The sequence below is a fragment of the Peromyscus leucopus genome, chromosome 12, assembly GCF_004664715.2.
Source record: "Peromyscus leucopus breed LL Stock chromosome 12, UCI_PerLeu_2.1, whole genome shotgun sequence".
Taxonomy (NCBI): Eukaryota; Metazoa; Chordata; class Mammalia; order Rodentia; family Cricetidae; genus Peromyscus; species Peromyscus leucopus.
The window spans coordinates 40,524,453-40,545,974 of record NC_051073.1 but is presented as its reverse complement, the minus strand read 5'-3'; the positions used below and the strand labels follow the sequence as shown (position 1 = coordinate 40,545,974).

General features: G+C 40.7%; 1 protein-coding gene across 1 annotated transcript in view; it reads right to left on the bottom strand.

The window, feature by feature from the left end:
- Window positions 1-21,522, bottom strand: part of Adgrg7 (adhesion G protein-coupled receptor G7) — a 51,505-nt gene that overhangs the window by 8,306 nt on the left and 21,677 nt on the right. The window contains exons 5-14 of the mRNA XM_028867522.2: window positions 21,337-21,486; window positions 20,039-20,136; window positions 18,194-18,324; window positions 17,969-18,076; window positions 14,154-14,314; window positions 12,576-12,731; window positions 11,854-11,966; window positions 9,218-9,561; window positions 8,441-8,537; window positions 2,240-2,395 (exon numbers count right to left, since the gene is read on the bottom strand). Coding sequence (XP_028723355.1) covers window positions 2,240-2,395; window positions 8,441-8,537; window positions 9,218-9,561; window positions 11,854-11,966; window positions 12,576-12,731; window positions 14,154-14,314; window positions 17,969-18,076; window positions 18,194-18,324; window positions 20,039-20,136; window positions 21,337-21,486 — 1,514 coding nt within the window. The remainder of the gene's footprint in view (window positions 1-2,239; window positions 2,396-8,440; window positions 8,538-9,217; window positions 9,562-11,853; window positions 11,967-12,575; window positions 12,732-14,153; window positions 14,315-17,968; window positions 18,077-18,193; window positions 18,325-20,038; window positions 20,137-21,336; window positions 21,487-21,522) is intronic.

Here is a 21,522-nt window from a genome sequence, read left to right as displayed (position 1 = left end):
TACATAGGAAACTTCATGAATCAACTTTTTAAGAATGGGATTCTACTTGATTATTACTTAAAGATGAGCTAGTGAAGAATTCCTTTTTGTAGGGAGGTTGGGATACCTAGGAACTTCTTGTGCCTTGGGTGATATGAAAATGAGGTATTTAGAAGCAGACTGGTCTCTCCTCTCATGGGAAGTCTGTACCCCTGAAATCTGGTCTTGACTATGTGACTTATTATGGCCAGGAGAGCAAGCCAGAGACTGGAAAGCAATCACTCATGGAGTTTGCCTTCCTTTGCTGCTCTTGAGATCCCTACAGTGTTAGTGACTGAGCAAGGCAGGCCTCTTCAGGACCAGACTCCCATGTTAGCACACTCAAAACCACCCTTTCCTTCATTTTCAGTAAAAACTTTGTGGTACAAAATGAGTATATACAGATGTATTTCTGTCCATTCTTTTAATCTTTTACATATGTGCTCTGAGATATTGGGCTAACACATGCCCAAAACATGTGTCTGCTATCTTTTTATATTATGACCCTAAATTGGGCCTCCTTATGCAATGGCAACCCCCCATGTAAATACATATAGCCCCCCCCCCCTGAATAAAATCCCCATGTTTTCATTTGTTCAGTGAAATTGAAACTTTATTCTCCTGCTCTCCTTGCTGGTCATACATTTTCCCCCTCAACTTCTTTATGTCTTAGTCATACTCATTTTAGGCTCTACATTCACCAAAATGTGAATCTGTTGTATTAATTTACAACAGCAATATATTAAGAAGCGTGAGCTGGGGTAATAGAGGATTAAAAAAAAACTGAAAAACTGCCACCCAAGACCAACTAACAGTCAACTGCCAGCAACTACATACAAAAGGGAATAATCATCCTAGCTCACCTGTCCGCATTTGAACCTGTCCAGCTTAAACAACTACCAGGTGCACGCAATCCCATGACAAATAATGTCATTCTAAGTCATTAAATGTTGAAGAGACTTGATTTGTATCTAGCTAATACATGAAAAAGAGTTAGCTAAAACACATCATATACCCTTCTCATTGTTATTAGGCCAATTGAAAACCACGGGCTGTCAGTCAAAATTGAAAAATACAAATTTGATTGATGTCTCTGACCCAAAATTATGATGTTCTGTATACAGGAAATATAATCTAATATACAATTAGGCTAAGAACCCTTCACCAAAGTCTCCCCACCCCCAACATTACAAAAATGCATGTTTTAATGCTTAGCAAGAATGGTATTTCCCCCATATAGCCTTTAAATAAGAGCTATTAACCATATGTGAAAAATGATACTTTGATTTGTAAAGAACATATTGAAGATTATATTCTCATAAAAGATGATTTTCATTTATCTCTCCTCATTTGTGGACTTAGTGTAAGTTCACAGATGTCCTCATAGTAAGGACACTTGGAATGGACAGAACTGCCGGATTCAGCCTGAGCTCACAGCTTCATCTGTACTATGTTCTGCTTAGTTCATGTTGTGAACTCGGGGCAGGAGGTTGCAGCATGTATGTGTCCAGTGGTTTCTGATACTTATCCAATCTAAAGCTCTTGTTGAATCACAAGAGATATTAGACATAACAATAAGAACCCTGACTGGAGCTAGAAAAGTCACAGTATGGAGACTTGCAGTTGGGTGGGACCTGGTAAGCCAGAGAACGTGGTCTCAGTGCCACTAAATGTTCCTCGTTTTATAAGAGAGAATACATCTGTAAGGAAAATATCCAAGTTTTATATACTTGCAATGAAGTTTGAAAGGTTGGAAGCAGTGTGTAATTCAAGCACTGAAGGTAGTCATTTTCAAGTTGAAACGTGGGTGCCAGCATCTCCCTTCCTACAGCCTTCTCATTTCTTCAAGTGGTCAAATTCCTGTTTCCTGAATTTGGGGGATTTTTGAAGAGAAAATATTTTTCTTGACACTGCACAGTTTAATTTTCTCTTGGGCCCATGTGACCCAGAAGTGTGGTAAACAATGCTGTATACCACACTGGACTGCTTGGGCCCATGTGACCCAGAAGTGTGGCATATAATGCTGTGTACCACATTGGACTGCTGAGGTGAGCAGAGGTGAGCAGATTCAGTTTCTCAAAATTCATTGGGAAATCTCTCCTGAATACACATGTCCATGCTGTGTGCGGGCTCTGACAACCTTTGCAGGTGGGGTGTAGTGAGGTGCTGTGTTACATCTCCATTAGTCTGTGCGGGCAGCTTCCCACCCCGGGAGGCTCACCTCGTCAGGTTCTGGTTGTTTTTCCACAGCACTTTGACTGTGATTGTGATGAATATAGCAACATTAGTGATGAGGATAATGGTCACAGGGACGATGAACGACCACAAAAACGGACTCTTCACAAAGTTATCACTCTTTGGAATGGCCAGCCAGCAGCTGTGGAGGAAAACAGATGATCTCAGGAGACCAAGAAAAGAACCAATACCAAAACATTATTGGCCTTCACTGAACTGAAGTCCTTGCTAGTAATATCCTCTGCCATCTTACACATCTGAGGTCACTTTCAGTAATTCAGCCCACTAGAAAGGTTGTTTCTGTCATGATTTCCTGTGAGTCAATGTGGGCCAGTAGAAGGTAAATGCACTTTTGAGTCAGACCTGAACTACTTACTAGTGCTATTGTTGCTGTTTTCACTGTGGAGAGAGGAATCCCAGGTCTTGGGGCATGCCAGGTAATAGCTCAACGACTGAGTTGTGATCTGAGTCAGAAATGTGCCTCCAGAAGCTCATGTATTGACCACTTGGTTCCCAGTTGGCAGCACTGTTTAGGAAGGTTGTGGAACCTTCAGGGGGCAGAGCCTTGCAGGAGGAAGTGCGTCACTGGAAGTGGGCTTTAAGGTTTTATAGCCTAGCTTCACTTCCTGTTCTCTCTCTCCTTCCTGTGTGTAGATGAAATGCCATAGCTGTGCTCTGAGACTTTCATGGCGGCCCCATGTTCCTGCTGCCGTGCCTTCTCAGGCAGGGTGGACTGTGCCCCATGCAACATAAAGCCAAAAGAAACCTTTCTTCCCTCAGCTGCTTTGTGTAAAGGTATTCTATCACCATAACAGAAAAGTAATTAATATGTGTACTCCTAAGCCCACAGTCTTGAATTAGATGCTACTTCTGTCATGTATGAGGTACCTAACTTTAGGCAAGCTATTACTTTTATTATACTTTTGGATATGTAGCTTATCCCGGCTCATAATATGAAAGGTACAAGTGGCTGTATCATATTTCCAGCTCCAAATTTCACCAATGTTTCTGATGAATCCTTACAGATTTAGGCTATACAAACTTTAGCAAATACATACTTTTCCTTCATTTTCTTTAAACAAATGACACTATTCAATAAATGCTTCTGGAACTCACTTAGCATATCTTGGAGAATATGAAAAGAAATGTCATTAATTAATCTAATATTATGCTTATTACTCTATTACTTTGGATATTCTGTAACTTAAACAGTTTCTTATTGCTAGTTATTGGTGTGTGTGTGTGTGTGTGTGTATGTGTGTGTGTGTGTGTGTGTGTGTGTGTGTGTGTGAGAGAGAGAGAGAGAGAGAGAGAGAGAACTTGTATGAATAGGTACATGCCAATGGAGGCCATAAAATAACCATGTGACTGGATCTGTTAGGCTGACCCATGAGCCTTAGGGAGCTGCCTGTCTCAGCTTCCCAGGCATGGAGATTGCAGGTGTGCATCACCACATCTGCCTTTTTACCAAGGTGCTTGGGACCTGTACTTGGGTCTTCACACTCACACAGCAAGCATTTTCCAACTGAAATGCTTCCTCAGCCCAGTGATAGACATTCAAAATGTTAATACTTTAAAAAGAGTTTTCAAAAGTTATTTAACTCCATTGTGCTTTTTTTTGTTTTGTAGATTGTCTATTGCTATTTTTGTTTTGATGAAGGAAGTTTGTGTGGGTTTCGTTCTTTTCATTTCTTATCAAAGTTGAAAATGATGTGGCCGCCTGATAATATTGTTGAAATAATTTTTTCATTTAAAAAACAATTAGAGAGAACATGCTATGTGCCAGATGGCATTTTAGACAGCAAGGGATTATCAGTAAAGAGAACTCCATAATTTAGTAAGTTAATATTTTAGTTTAGAGATGCAGATAAAACAAAAACTAAGTTGATAATATGCCAGATAGTGATGAGAATTCGAGATAAAAAAATGTGAGCAATAAGTGTTTTAAAAACTAATATATATATTATATAATATATATATATACATATACATATTAGTGGAGTATTTCAATTTAATAGAATGGTTGGGGGAAAGTCTCACAGAAAAATAATACTTGAGTAAAGACCTGAAGTTGATGAGGAACAAGAGTGCTCTAAGCAGAGATTTCATCATGTTCAAAGGCCCTGGGGTGACAGCTTTAGAAACAGAGGCTAGTGTGGCTCAGAACAGTTTAGTAAGTGCATGAGGTTTATGGAAAGATACAAACTCCGCTGAGGCTTTGTGGGCAATTGCTTGCATTCTGGATGAGGTGGAGAGACATAACATGATCTGCTTTAGGTTGAAAAAGTATTACCCCAGGTGCAGTGATGAGAGCAGCCTTGAGCAAAAGTAGGAAACCATCGGAGGTTACTGTATTGTGAGGGGTGTGCAATAGGAGAAATGTCAAGAAACAGTCTGGGTGAAGATTACTTAAAAGTAAGGAGAGACCAGGATGATGGCACACGCTTGTACACTCAGTATTTGGGAGACAGAAGCAGGAAGAGCAGGAGTTCAAGAATATCCATGGCTACATTAGAAGTTCAAGGCCAGTGGACCCTACCTTGACAAGAAAGGAGAAATAGTTAATGACAGTTTGACTGTTGAGTGGAGGAGAATTCAGGGTGATATCATTGTTCTGAGCAGTTTTCAGAGGAAAGACCACGAGGTATTAGCAGGCAGAACAGCAGGCCATTTACAAAAGTAACCAAGGACTGGAGAGATGGCTCAGGAATTGAGTGCTGGTCTTACAGATGTCTGGGGTTTGGTTCTCAGCCACCACACTATACAACCTCCTGTAACTCCAGCTTCAGTGAATCCAAAGTATTCTTCTGGCCTCTACATGTATCCGCACACATGATGATGTCTTGGTGTCCAAACTACTGTCTGGCATATACACACAGACATACACATATAGATTTAAAAAAAACAAAACAACTAAGTATTAAAAAATAACCAGCACCCCATCTGGTTTGAACATGTTCAGGCCTTGTGTATACCACTGCTAAATCAGTTTTCTCCAGTGGAGTCTCAGTGGGTATACCAACCACACTCCCCAGTCAGGCCCTGCCCCATGCCTGAGTAGTTGATCAACCCAAAACAAATTCAGTGGTATTTTCGAGGACTTTTTGTTTGGTGTTGATTTTTTGTTTGTTTGTCTGCTTGTTTTTCTTATTGGCCCTTTGTTTTTTTGCTTTGGTTTTCAGTTTCCATGGTATTTGTTTGTTTGTTTGGATTTTTGTGTATATGTTTCTTGTTTATTTTATTTTTGTTTTTATTTCTTGTTTTTCTTGAGAAAGAGAGAGGCAGAGAGAGAACACAAAGTTGTGTGGGTGGGCAGGAATGTTCTGGGAGGACTTGGGAGAGGAGAAAAATATGATTAAAATATATTTCAGGGATTTTTTTTTTTAGTAAAAAACATAACTAGAAGCCTAGTACATTTTTGGCTTTCAATTCCTATTCACTTTCTTTCCTCTGGAGGTACAACATTATGGTATATAACTAAGAATTTTTAAATTGCTTTGCACTGGAACATCATCCTTTAAACTGTTAGAAATAGTATTTTTAATCTGAATGACCTGTGATAAAACTGAGATGATGTTCAAGTCTGTAATGAACTAATAAACAAGTAGGCATGTCCACCTTTAACAGACAGAGTGGGCCATCTCTAAGTAAGATGATGAGAATGTGCAAAGCTTATCTTAAGGATGTCCAGCATCCCTTTCATTTCACCTGTGGATGGAGGATACCTGTTACGGTTAAATACAATGCACCCCCTGCAAATGCTCAAAGGTACAAGTTATGAGAAGCATCATTTGTTGTGTGTGCACACTGATATGGATGTTTGTAAGCATCTCTAGTGGCCTAAGGCTAGGAAAACCTGGAAGAGACATGCATGTAGATACCAGAATCTATTGGAAAATATGTGCCAGGAAGGAACACTCTATCTTTCCCTTTATCCTTTTTTTTAGTTCAAGAGGGACCATGATACTTCTGTGCTCATGGCATCCCTTATCTTTGTTATTCTGAATCAAATGACATACTTCAAGATAAACACCTCTGAGGAAAAGCAGGAGAATGGGTCCTTGTGTTAACTTCTACAGTTATGGGGTAGAATTTCTAAAAAAGAGTGTCACAGGATGGAGGCTGATAAGAATAAAAACATGGATTCTCTTGAGCATCCTCCATGGACTACAGATGTGTTAAATGCTTTGGTTATTTTGCCATGGACAATGGGAAGACCCATATTAACTTCTACAGCATGAAGTGGAAAAACTCACCACCAGTTTGTTATAAGTCCCCATGGTAATGCCAACCCTTTTCCCATCAGAGCGTGATAGAGCCCATCTGATGACAGTATAGAGAACTGAGGTAGTGCATTAGAGGACTGTGGCCTGCCCTGCATTTGTTCCTTCTCTAGACTCGTAGAGAAGCCACCACGTCAGGGAACTGGGTCAGGGCCCTGAGGTCAGATAAACAGAACTGGGGTCAGTGAAGGAGAACAGGAGACATGGAGGAGGCACGAGTGGAAGAATAACCCAGGAAAACCACATTAACCACTGCTCTTTCTCAACCGATGGAGTAACGTGACCTTCGATGGCACGTGTATAGGTGTGGGAGCCCGTTCTGGGGTTCCTCGTGGCTTTACCCAGCAGGTCTGAATAGAGGATGATCAGGACCACGGGCCTGAGTGCAGGTGTCTGAGATGGCCTGCACTTGGCTGTGCTGGGGGAGGAGGTCTTTTGTTCCACCCCCTTGGCGTCTCTATAAAAACCCTGGACCAGAGACAGTCGGGGCCCGTTGGAATAGGTTCCAGGCCCTCTCGAGGCTATCGTTTATTTTCTATCTGTTTATCTCCGCAACATTCTCCGCTATAAATCCTTCTATCTAATATTTCCTGCTGCTCGCACTCAAGAAAACTCTGGGAAGCTGTGGGGGTGGTGGGTAAACGCCCCACATATAGGGCAGAAGGCAGTAGGGTGATCTGGACGATCACATTACACATCCTCTCCTCTCCTCCCATTTGTAATCATCAGTGGCCTAGTGCTGTCCTGAGCATCTAACGCAGCTCAGTGAAGGACCTGCTATAAATTATTGATAGCCCAGTGTGAATACACTTAAGCAAACTGGCTTCTCTCTCATGAAAGCATTCATAGAAATGGGTCTAGTTCTATGCCTGGGTTACAGTAAGAAATTAATAATGGGATGAAAGTAAGCGATCTCTCCCATGATATATTGCTACCTCTTATTTCTAATAGTGACATTTAAATTTTAAACCTCAAAATGATAATGAAATATAATCAAGCAGAAAGTCTAGGTTGTAAAATCCAGCCAGGCGGGCAGCCCTCCAGTCAGTCCCACAGCTGGTAATATCAGGTAAGTCTCTCGACACCGTAGTCTTCTCTGGCGTCTTCAAGGGCCATTATGACAATATGGTTTTCAGGTGAGTTGGCGTAATACTTAGAGTGGAATTTGGGGATAGGGACAGTGGGGGATACAGGAGAAGGGGGGATAAACCTCAGGGCAGCTGCTGTCTGGTGAGGGAAATACAAAGAATGGAGCCTCAGCTCAGCTCAGCTCAGCTTTCCTCAATTCTTCCCACATTCAAAACAAAACAAAACAAAACAACAATAACAACAACAACAACAACAAAAACCCCAGACACCATACTGTCAGGTTCTTCTGATATGAACAGTTAATTATCCATGGTGGTGGCCTAGCAAGGATCTGTGGTACATGATAGCATGAAATAGCCGTCACAATCATGTTTAACATGAGGAGTTCATCTGGGTGAGACATAGAACATGCTTTGTGAGTTATTAAATGTTTTCAGGGTTGACTGACATCCCTGCATAGCAACCCCTGAGCGAAATCACTATAACTGCTATCCACACTGTAGAGGAAGGGTCGAGACACACGGTTACTAAGGATCATAGCTATTATTCTGGATGATTTTCCCACTAACTAAATGGACGTGATTTTAATATGAGAAACTTCAGATTTCTAAGGTCAAACAGTGGATACTTCCTTTTCAGGGATGATCATAGGAAATTTCTGTGTCATCCTATCTAAACTATGATGTACTTTTGAGAACTTAAAATACCCATCACAAAATATGACATTAAAAAAGTGAAACTTGGAGATATTTGGAGCTGGTGTCAATGAATACATACACTTTTATGTCAAAGGAGCTTAAAGAGATAAAACTTACATTTCCTCTTGCCGATAGTCTAACTCCCAGTGCGACTTGTCCCCACTTTGGGCATAAACAATCCCCACTGTTACACCTACGATTATAGCTGGAACTCCTAAGTGACAGAGAGAGACAAAGAGTTAATAGTTTGCCCAAGATGGAGATTAATTATAAAAGACTTTGAGTAAATTATACATCTGACCTCTTTATTTTTTTCCTCTTTAGACAATCTACTGACCAATGAGTAGAGACAGATTAAATGTAGACAGAATTTTTCTTTTTCTTTTTTATTATTTATTTTTAGTGTTGTCTCTATATACCAATCCTATCTGATTTTTCATTCCTTTGTATCTCTGATCACAATGTTCATCACAAAATGTCTGAATTCCTCTTTTACTTGAACAATTTAGAGTTCAAATGAGACAATTCTTTCATTTGTCTTTGCTGGGACACAATATAGCTTTCAAGAATTTTTTTCTTAACAAGTCACTCTGATTACTTTCTGTGAAACACTCCCATCAAAGTAGCCAGGAGATTATTTGCATCTGTTCTAAATCTAGCATAAATCAATAAAGGGATATTTTAAAAAACTAACCTCTTTAATTTAGCTTATACTGTGTCCAGTACACCTGTCCTGGTCCCTCACTGGAGAAAAAGCTACTAGACAGAAACAGTACTTCATTACTCTATTTTCTTCTCCCATACCCTGGATGATTAGCCCTCCAAAGGGTGTTTGTTTACATGAAACAATTGCAACAAGTGAAATGTCTGGACAGTGTTGATGCAAACCCTTACCCCATCCAACTAGCGAGATGACAAGGATGAAGTGAGGCGGGAGGGGCTTCATGGTCCTGATCAGAAGGAAGTAGAGCTGGGTAGCACTGAGTCCGTTCCAGGTGAACGTCACCAACAGGAAATAGTGGAGTAAGGCGGCGACGGCCGTGCACGAGGGGTTCGGGGTGTCGACGGTGTCCCGTACAGGTATTTCGTTGTTGTCTGGGTTCACACTGATGTCACCATCGCTTATCTTTAAGTTCTTATTGGAGTTTTCGATTCCAAACACAAAGAGGAGGTTAAAAATCAACATTGATGTACACAAACTGACCAACACCCAGGTTACTGAGGTTTTTCTGATTTTCCTAAAAATAAAAAAAATAAACAAAAAGTAAATATAAAGAACTAGGTCCTAAGTGAAAACAAAACAACTGAAAAAAAAAAAAAATCAGGGCTGGAAAAATGTCTCAGTTGCAGAAGATCCAGGTTCAATTCCCAGCAGTCAATGGTGTTTCCCAACTCTGTAACTCCTGTTCCAGGGGACTCTGATGCCCTCTTGTGGCCTCTATGGGTACTGCAAGCACGTAGTGCCCTTAAATACATGTAGGCAAAACACTCATACACCCCAAAATAACAAAATGAACAAAAAGTTTAAAAATCCTCAGAGACACTATGAAGAAATAAATAAATAAATGCATTGCTCAATATAAATCCAGCCCATGGCCTGGTGGTAAACCTTCTTTTTCTCACATCAGAAAAGAGTTTCTACAAAGTGAATTCTGCCAACAGGTGGAGGTACCCACTGCATTCTGACTAAGAAGAAATGATAGCTAACCTCTGGAGTCAGTGGCCAGTGAGTCCTGATCCCCAGCATTTGTGCCCTACATAGTCCTCTTCCAGGCCTGTCCTTGCCTTGATTTAACTAACAGAATGTACCTGAAAGCTGGTGGCCAAGACTGACTTATCCATTGGACACAATAATGCTGAGTCCTCCTTCCATACTTTCATGACCCTTAGCAAAGTTCAACTAGAAGAACAAGAGTGTGGACGTGTAGGTAGAAAGATGTTAATATACTTAATTTATACCAATAAAGTCATTTTTAATTTTTAAAGTTCCTTTAAATTTGTATTTATATGTTTGTTTGTTTGTTGTATGTTTGTTTGTCTTTAGGGAGGAAGGTCCCACAGAATCAAGGTTGCCTTGGGTCCCAGTACAGGTCACACAAAAGTCCCATCATGGCCTCCTTGGCAGCTTTCTTACTGTGCTCCTTGGAGTTCTCATGCCATGGGCAAAGTCCAGCTATCCTGCTAAAGAAACCACCCAGAAATGCTCTGGGTCTATGTACATGAGAAAGATCCAGCTGTTCTGATACCCTAGGGCAATGGTTCTCAACCACCTGTGGGCCATGACACCTCATAAGATAGCCTGCAGATCAGATATTTACATTAAGATTCATAACGGCATCAAAATCACAGTTATGGAGTAGCAATGAAATAGTTTTATGGTTGGGGGTCACCATAACATGCGGAAGTGTATTAAAGGGTCACAGCATTAAGATAGTTGAGAAGCGCTGTCCTTGAGGAACCTCCAGAGGACTCATCCCAGCTCTTGTCTGATTACCATCTCCTGGGAGAGCTTAGGTAGACTAGACCAGCCCCGGTAAGCCCCAGACTCATGAGAGGTAATAAACTGTTCTACATCACTGAGCTTGGGGCATTGGCAAACATATACAAAGGCTACATGCAGAAGAGCCTGCCTCTACATGGCATTTTCTGCTCAAAATAGAACGTTACAAATTAATAGATGAACTTGTGTTTGGATGTAGAAAAAAAGTTCAGGGTTTATTTTTCAAAAAATCATTTGTAAGTTTTAAATTAATGCCAAATATACTCTTAAAAGTTAAAAATACAAAAATGTGATGCATTTACAAGAAAATGCTAGGCTATTTTGCTTACATTTCACTTAAATGGTAAATCTCCTATAAGCCTATAAAATTAGGCAAAAATGTTTTAAACTCAATAGATCAGTTTATTCTGTAGTTACAGTTTTATAAGGCCCAGGATGGTACTTAGCCCTGGGGAGCCAGGAGTAAAAGACGCACCAAACCATAGGGAGGCCGAGGAGCCCCTTGTCTTTGTAAACTGTCCTGCAGTCTATAACCACAACAATAAAACCCCACAAAGGAGGCAAAATTAGATGTCCAGTGGAAAAATCAGGTGAGAAGAAATACGTTCGTAAGTACTTACTTAAAATTTAAAGATTTTTTTCTTAAAAACAGACAGCTATGAAACAATAACTTTAGAAATTTCACCGTTTGAAAACTTTCCTTATTTTAAAAATGATTTTCAAAACTTGGTTGTTCAGCAATGTTTTCTTTTGCAACCCAACTTGTCAGACGTGTTCCATTCTACATCAAAGAGCTGCAGGATCTGTGGGCCATGGGCTCATATCACTGTCGAAACCGTTGTCTAATTTGTAACTATATGTTTATCATAACTTTAGCTCAGCCTCTGTGGGATTGTGCCTTCTGAAAAAAACGAGCCTGTGGACTGAGTTTCCTTCTAGTTTAGAGAAACTAAATTCTGAAATGAACGCTCCCAGTAAATTACAATCAGGAGAGCAGTTTGTCCCGTGAAAAGCAGCCCTTTCCTCTTACCTGGTGACAATCTGGAATATGATAGTCAGAGCCAGGCCAGCAATGGACAGAGCACAGCCAATGTTGGACAATATGTCTAGGGATTTGGGGTACTGGTAATCCTTTTTGAAAGTCTGAAAAAAATTATTTGACATAGATTTTTAAATAAGCTAGCCCAAGCATTAAAAAATATATTAATATAAGTCAGTATTGTAAAAGTATATTGCTTAAAATAACCAGCCAGAGGCCAAATATGCTTTCTTTTTTATCAAGCCCCTTGTACAGGGAAGCTTGGCCATGGACAGGCTGAAGGAAAGGGAGAAGGGACCTATAGGAAAATCATAAAGAATTTAAGAGCTATTTCTTTCCCACTTATCAGCAAGAGCAGCAACTTGGACAGCAGCAAAGGAAAATGTTTCCAGACGTCAAAGTGGCCTACATATGGCCAGGTATGTATTAAACGGTTCCTATCTCTCATGGACTTCACTCTGAGTTCATCCAGTAGGACGCACCATCTCTTTCACATGTATGCATCCTTTCCATGCTTAAAAACACAGTGCTAACCTAAATATGTCTATTTCTATCCTAAAACCACATTGTAAACAACAAAAACGAACTGCTACTTTCTTTCTAGCACGTTCCCTTTTAGACCTACCACTTCATCCATTCCCTGCATCTCCCATTTTTATCGGAACTTAGGATCTATGTAAATTATACCTCCCATGTAACTTGCACATTCTCACCATCAGCACTGCGAAATTGGTCGTGTGGTTGCAGCGGCAGCCGAGGAATCCTGCAGCGCTCCCGTCTTTCTGGCAGCCCCGTGTGTCCCAGTCCCTTGTTACGAAATTCCAGTAGACACAGGCGTAGGAGTGAAGCTGGAATTCTCTTTTGTCATACTGTGAAGTGGTGACATGTTCAATGCTTAATTGCATAGGGAAAAAAATCTAAGAGGATAAGAGTCTCAAGAGAAGTAAGTACATATTAAGGATTAATGTCTTCCTTGTAGACTAAAGGAAGACTAAGGGCATAAAAAGGCAGGTGTGGAAGCATAGAGCTAGAATCCAAGTACTTATGAAGCTGAAGCCAGTGGACTGCCCCAAGTTCAAGGCCAGCTAGAGCTGTATAGTGAGAGTTTGTCTCAAAAGCAAACCAAATAACCACCCAATCAAAGAAAGTACATAAGGATGTAAATCAAATTAATTCACTTTCTATTTAGATAGCTTGTCAGAAAATTAGGTAAGATTTAAATGGCTACTTCAAAAGAGCTTTCAAAGACATGTTCTGTAGAGTTCTTTTTTTTTCTTATATCACGGTTAAATTTTTTAGAATTGATTTATTGATTTCACATCCCGACCACAGGCAGCCTCCCCTCCCTCCTCTTCCACTTCCTCCCCCATCTACCCTCCCCTCAAGTCCCCACCCTCCCTCTGTATTCGCTCAGACGGGGCAAGCCTCCAACGTGCTTCAGCAAAACATGGTATATCAAGCTGCCCAGCCCCTCCCCCTGTTTCTGTCTGGTTAAGGCAACCCAGCATGAGGAATAGGTTCCCAAGAGCCAGTCAAAGCACCAGGGACAGCCCTGCTCCCATTGCCAGGAGTCCCATAAATAGGCCAAGTTACACAACTGTCACCTATATGCAGAGGGCCTAGGTTAAGAACAATGACATCAGGGAATCTGAAGACAAATGGATGGAACTAGAAAAAAATCATCCTGAGTGAGGTAACCCAGACCAGAAAGACAAACAAGGTATGTACTCACTCATAAGTGGATATTAGCTGCAAAGTAAAGGATAACCAGGCCACAATCCACAGACCCAGAGAGACTAGGTAACAAGGAGGGCCCAAGTAGGAGATGCATGGATCTCCCTGGGAAGGGGAAATAGAGATCTCCTGGGTGGACTCTGAGTGGGTGGGCATGAGAACTCTACAAGGAAGTGCCTACAAGGAAGGCCCCAGCTAAGACTCCTGGCAGCAGCGGATGCATAACCTGAACTGTCCATCCCCTGTGATCAGATTGGTGACTACCCTCATTGTCAGTGGAGAGCCTTCATCTAGTGACTGATGGAGGCAGGTTCAGAGACCCATGGCCAAACATTGGGCCTAGTCCTGCTGAGGAGAGGGAGGAGGGATTGTAGGAGCTAGAGGCCTCAGAGGAAAACCCACAGAAAAGGCTAGCCTGGCTCTTGGAAACTCACAGAGTCTGGACCAACAACCAGGAAGCCTGCATGGGACTGTAGAGTTCTTTTATTTAAATTATCTCCGGTTTTGTAATTAAGAGGAACCAGATGTTTTAAATTTCTGTTCATGGGGAGACTCACCGTGGGATTAAACACCATTTGCACAGAAACATCCGGATTTTGGTCACTTGCATTTATTTTGCCTGAGATGATTTTTTGACTAAAATCTGATGTAGCGGTGAAAGTTTTTGATTGGAAAAGTTTGTGGTTTTGATACACTACAAAACCACATGAATTTTTATCTGTGGAGAAAACAGACATTAATATTCAATAAATGTACCTGGTGGTGAGCAAAAATAAAAGTTTCAGGTCATTGTGGAACTGCATGGTCGCTTCATATTTGAATAAGGTACAATAAAAAATAGTTCACCTGCTGAGCTTTTACTTGATTGCAATATAGTATGGTAATGTTACAGTATGCATATATAACATTGCTGTGCACAGCCATTGGTTCATAACTACCTGCACAAAGCAGGCCATGGGCACCAGTATGTCTCTTTTGGGGCTGGCCATCAGGACATTCTCTTGGCCTTTCTGATCTAGTAAATTTTAAGATTTCATCTAAATAAATATCTTACCCCAGGTCCAAGAGGCAGGGATGCTTCACAGTCTTGAAGAGGAGTGTTACTAGACTTGTTGAATTTCCCTATTCTATTTATGAGCATTAGATCATATTCTTTGTCCAATCATATTTCCACATGCTTGTCTATGCTTCAATTATTTCTATGCAATTAAGTCTTCATGAAAATCCAAAGGATGGAGTTCAGAAAGTTTTGGAATAGCAAAGTATGTGGAGGTTCCTGAGTGTGGTACACTCCCAGAGAGGGTACCAAAACTCTGCACCCCTTCACTCATACCTCATCCTGTGCTTATATCCATATGTATCCTTTGTAATAACCCTTATAAAAAGCTGGTAAATGTGTCTACCTGAGCTATGCGAGTTGCTAAAGCAAATTAAAGCCAAGAAGAGGATTATGGAAATGCTAGTTTATAATTGTTCAATCATAAGTTAAGACAAAACTCTCTTGGGCTTGTAATTGACTCTCTCTCTCTCTCTCTCTCTGTGTGTGTGTGTGTGTGTGTGTGTGTGTGTGTGTGTGTGTGTGTGTGTGTGTGTTGGGGGAAAGAAAGGGAAGGGGAGGGGATGGAGGAGAGGGAGAGAGAGAGAGAGAGAGGGAGAGAGAGAGAGAGAGAGAGAGAGAGAGAGAGAGAGAGAGAGAATTTTGGCATACAGATCTATATTGTAAGTCTATAGTAAGCATAATTAATATATGCAACCCATGGTTGGCTAATCGCTAATTTTCCTCCCATAGATTTCTTTCCGAGGTTCACTTTTCTTATCTCCTATATGGGAATGTCACATTTCTGCCTATTCTGTCTCACTTATAAACATATTGCTTTCTATGTCGTAAGATAGGAGGCAGGACCTATGGGTAGAGCCAGCTTTTGGTGCCTCCTCCATTAGCACAGCATTGAGCAAGAACTAGCAAAAGGTTACTGTCTGTCAAGATGGCTATGCCCAGAGAAGCTTCCCTGAGGTCTGCCTGCCATTTGATGACATCAGGGCAGATGCCTTAGTTCACAAAGCAACAAATTTGACTGAAGCTTTGGGTCTTGGCACAGGCACTCCTCACCATCTCTGCTCTGACAATCATCAGCTTTTTCAGGGCTGGGATATTTATTGTGAAACAGTTCTTTTGGAACATTCGAGAATGGAATCATTGAAGTCCTGTAGGGCTACAAGTGTGGAAGTTGTACCTGCCTGGCCATGGCAATGGTCAAACAGAACTAGCCGAGGAATACTTCTTAACCATTTACACTGCTGCTAGCCACATGCAAGATAGCCAAAGAAATAATAGAAAGTGCACATCTTGCTGGGTGGTGGCGGCGGCGGCGGCGGCGGCGGCGGCGGCGGCGGTGCCGCCGCCGGCACACGCCTTTAATCCCAGCACTCGGGAGGCAGAGGCAGGCGGATCTCTGTGAGTTCGAGGCCAGCCTGGACTACAGAGTGAGTTCCAGGAAAGATGCAAAGCTACACAGAGAAACCCTGTCTCAGAAGAAAAAAAAGAAAGAAAGTGCACATCTTTTGGTGTGTGCTGTATGTGTGCGTGGCATAGTCACACATCTGTACGTGAGTGTACACACCTGTGCATGCATGCTGAGACCAGAAAAGGACACCAGGGGTTCTGTTCTATCACTCTCTAATTACTTTCTTGAGACATGGTCTCCCACTGAACCTGGAGCTAACAAGTCCCAGAATTCCTCTTGTCCCCTCATCTCCTACAGTTATGGGCTCAGGCATCCACACCTGGCTTTTTACATGGGTATTGGGGATCCAAACTCAAGTCCTCATGCACACAAAGAAAATGCTCTCACCCATTGAGTCACATCCCCAGCTCCTAAATGTACATTTTAACAGGATAATTGCATACACTGCACTTATGCTCTCTTTCATACGTGATATGACAAAAATGGCAACCGTGAGCCGTGCCTGTTCCATCACGTGACTTGAGAAGGAGACAAGCAATGTCCTGATGGTCTCTTGGTCACTACTTGGCCAGTTACTCTTCTCTAGCCTCTACCTGGGAGGGAATGTATGGCTTTCTCATGTTCCTCACAACAAACTGTCCTCACCAAATCTTTCCCTCCTGGATACTATATGACAAAATTCACTCCATTTTATTTTATTTTGTAGGAACAAGCCATTTTAATCCACCAAAAACAAATTCATGTTTGTGATTTCTAAAAGTAAAATCAGGCTTTTCCAACCCTAAACTTTACATTTAATAATACCTTCTAAGCAAAATACAGGTGCTGGGGAAGAGAGTCAGTTTTTCTCAGGGATGGGCTCCTTGGTAAGTTATCCATTCACAAGTGGTCCGCTCTAAACACATCTGCATACAAGCAATACTAAACGGACTTTGTAGTTTATGTGTGCGTGTGTGTTCTTATTGTTACACACACACACACACACACACACACACACACACACACACACACGTGCGCGTCAAGAGTTTGAGAGGCAGTAGGAGGGGACATAGGAGGAGTTGGAGGAAGAGAAGGGAAGGGGTGAAAACCAGCCATTTCAATACAGTACTCATGCATGAAAATCTTGAAAAAATATTAAATGTAAATAAAAGATAAAAAAGCAAAAGCAAAATACAGATGTTAAACCAGCACTTTTGATTCCTCTTTTCTTTTTTAAATAAAAGAATGGCATGCTTGAGATGAAACTGAAATCCGTACAAGCGCATGGATTCTTTTTTAAGAATTAGCGTTGCTGCTTACTCTTCCCCTCAGTGCTATAGTATTTTGAGCACCTATTACAAAAATCATAATTTTTACAAACACTTAGATTTCCTAGACAAACTTATATTTGCATCTTGTTATTTTCAAGTCTCCACATTTTTTAGCTATTTCTTTCCACACCTCCTCCTTCTCCCTCTGTCGGCTTTGGTAGAGGCTGGCTTCATTGTTTTTCATCGAATCCATTTTCCATTTTGTTGACCAAGCCTAGCATTTGTTAATTTATAATTTTATTCACTTATATCCTTATGTTTATTCATTCTTACTCCTAGCTTTCTTTATTTTACTTTTATTCTTCTTCAGATGAGTGTAAGAGTCTCATAGAAATACAGATCTGTATGCCTGGCACTATTATTTCAATCTATTACTCTCCAAGGTGTTTTTGGAATGCAGAGGGATTCTCTGTTACCTGAAATAGTAGAACTGAGATTACTGTAATGTATTAGAGCCCAAAGACCCTCAAACAAAATTATTAGGTGTAAAACTAAGCTAGGATTATTCCTCCCTTCATGAATTTCAAGTCAGTAATCCCTTGAATTTGAATGTATTTACAAAACAATGCAAAAAAAAAAAAAAGGTTCAAGACATACTTTGCCCAGTATTAAGCAAGATCTGAAGTTCAGTCTGTGCATCTGGATTGAGTCTGTCGGCAGTTTTATTAACAGATGTTCCACCAGAAACTAGAGAATCACTCGATCCTACAAGGAAAGGGGAAGTAGAATTTTAAATATCTGCATTTTGGTGAACCAGGAACTGTTTGTGATTGGCAGTGGACTGCTCTTTACTGTTCCAAGTGCAGGGAACAAAGAGCTTACCTCTCTGTACAGAGAAGAGAACACTTGACCCCGTATCATCGCCTCGAGTAACCGACTGGACTGCGACGTTGGGCTCCACCACTCTTTCGTCACCCAGAGAAAAGGAGTAAGACTCCATTTGCTCGATGAGCCTGCATACAACGAAACATCACAACACAACATTTTGTCACAAACTCAGAGGTGTGTTGTCTCCCTCATTACATTAGAAAAGGCGTGAGCACACAACCCCTGTAGTCACGGTGACGTGACAATTACCTGTATGTATGTGGACCTGTGTGTATTTACCTAAATATGTGCCTGTCCTCTTCACCAGAGTCTTGCTCTATCACACGTAATTTTTAAAATGGTATGATAGTTGGTTGCCCCACAAGCATTGTGCCAACATTGCACTAGCATGTCTTACAGGCAGGGCAGCATTGTAGAGATGAGGCTTTGTGGCTGGGCTGGTGTTTGGGTTTCTCCTTTGGTAATTAGTGTGCAGAATATTTTTTGTAACAAAGATGCTACCACGTGGATGTGAAGGCTCTAGGTAGGTATCAGCTCAGCTTCTCTGCATTCAATGAATTTTGTAAATATTGTCTTCAGCAATGGGGAGCAATTGCCTTCAGTTTGTGGAGAGCAACCTATAGTCTTGGCAACAGTCTGGATTGTTTAGGGGTTCCCATGGGAACTCTTTGGGCAATAGCTCAACTAGATATAGCTTATTCTTGGGACTAGAAGTTTCATTTGATAAGAATTTGTGGGAGTAAGCAACCATTATCTATAATTTGACTTAAGGCCCACTCCAAAAGATAGAACGAACTCATACCCAACACAGCTTGGGTGACCAAGAACCTGATACAAGTTAGCCCAGGGATCTAAGGTAAAACCAAGTACTACTGCTCTAAAATCAAACAGAAAAATATAGCAATAAAGTGACTCCTAAAGACATTCTACTATACTCATAGATCTGTGCTTTGCTCAGTCACCATCAGAGAAGCTCCCTCCTGCAGCAGACGGGAACTAATGCAGACATTATGAAAAGAGAGAATGTTTGGAACACGCAGCCCTAAAAGGGATGTTTCGATCAAATTCCCCCTCTCAGGGTTCAGGGAACCCCACAGAAGATGAGGCAGAAAGAATGTCCTTTGAGTACTTATTATGGCTTCCAGTTTAGTGTTTTTTACAGGATTCCAGAGAATATGAATAAGTGGATCTCTCTAGTACCTTCTCTTGGGATCTTTTCCCTTTGTTTGTTTGTTTTGTCCAATTCTAATGTGTTAGTGGTTTGTTAATCTTATATTTTATTATAAAAATGTGATAATGGAATATCATTGATTTGCATTTTGGACATAGATTCAGAAAAATATGAATTATTTTGGTTACCACAATCTTTTAAGAAGCTTAAACTAATTAGAGATTGTTTATGAAGAGGATATTTTTATTTCTAATGTTACACAATTCCATGAGTTTTCAGCAGTTTATGCTATGTATTTCCCACATAATAAATATTAACATTCAAGAGCATCTTTCATCAGGAGAAATGACCCAATGATACTTGAAATTGTTATTGTCATCTGTGGTGATATTTTATTTGTGCTTTAATAAAGCTTGCCTGGAGATCAGGGGGAAAGGCCAGCTATTTTATGTAAACAAGAAGTCAGGCAGCACATGCCTTCAATCTGATTACTTATCAGGCAGGGTCTCTGTGTGTTCAAGGCCATACTAGGGAACAGAGCCAAGCATGGTGACACATGCTTTTAATCCCAGTACCAACCATAGAGACCTGGAGGTCTGTACAGACAAGCAATGACAAGGAAGTGAGGTAGTGGTACTTCCCAAACTGTGTTCCAAACTGTTGCTTACGTTGAAAAGGAGTCCTCATTAATCACAGCAGCTTTCTGAAAAACATCTTCACTGGCATCCAGAATCTGACTCACTGTGGTTATAGCGACTCTTTTTGCCTGGGAGGGAGAAGGCATATCATAGAAGATATGTGTCATGCATAATCATTACTACTATCATGAGGAACTATCATGGTAGAAAATAGCATGATTAGCATGATAATCCAAAGGAAAAAAGTTTAAATCAAAGTTTCAGTTTAAGACCTATATGATATAAAGGAAGGGGCCAAGATAAGAAGTAAAACCCTAATGAAGCTTGTGAAGTAGGAGGTTTAGGGTTTTGATTTTGACCTCATGATAAGATCATTCACAGCCCTTTTCCATCCATAAGAACAGAAGAGCAAGTGCTTGTCTGAAAGTAGACACAAATATGGCTGTGGGCCTGCCTGTCCACACATCATAGCTTAGCATGACTTATCAGTTGTACTTATATAACTATCAGTAAATTATCTTCAGTTTCTTACAATCAAAAACTCAGGAGTGAGACGGAGAGATAATGGCTTGGAGTTTCCTTCCTGCGTCTTTGCTGACAAATTTTTCTATAAACTCTACAATTGGAAGTGCATATTCTTTGAATTATGTCTTCCATTACCTTATTCCTTAAAACCTACTTCTCAAGGGACCGTTGGTAGTTAAAACAATTTTTGAAAGAAAATATTTAAAGACTACAAAAGAAAGGAGCCATGCTGATATACTCCATACTGGTGGCTTACCACCCTGCTGACCAATAGAAAAACTTCATTGTTGACAAGTATTGATTATACTTCTCATTTTTTATGTTTCAGAATTTAGCAGGCCATGATATTAGACATGTAAACTCAGTTTAGAGACTCTTGAGAAAGCCAAAGACCAACCTGAGAGGTTGCTTGGCACAAAGAGAGCAGAGCTGAAGGCCTATTTCAGAGCAAGTGTTTAGGAAAACTGTTTATTTGGGAAAGAACATGTATGTCACAGTCTAATACAATTGCTAAACTGTATATGATAAAGCTAGAGACCTGTTCCTTCCAGGACATGCTGGAATATTTAATATAATAACAACCATCATGTCAATCCCAGAGGGTGTTCAGACAGGGAGCCCTCTTTCAATTTCTTTGTGCATCTCCCAGAAAGAGTACTCTGCCCTATGAGTCTTAACTTACATACCACCCAAATTATAGGATAACGAATAGAATTTGGGATGCCCCTCACCCAAGGCCCTGCACATGCTAATGAAACACCACCAATAGGCTACCATGCCAAAGCTAAAATCTTGAATTTTACCTGTTCTTCAGCCCTTCTGGTTTCATTGAAGATCTGTCCAACCACTAGGGCAGCCGAAGTGATGTTCTCAGGAGTTAATCGATTGGCATCAGCTGTTAAAAACTGGGCTTCTGCAGAAATATTGTTCGATTTTGTTGTGATGCTGTCTATCTGTTTAAAAGGATTTTTTTTTTCAAAAAGTCAAAT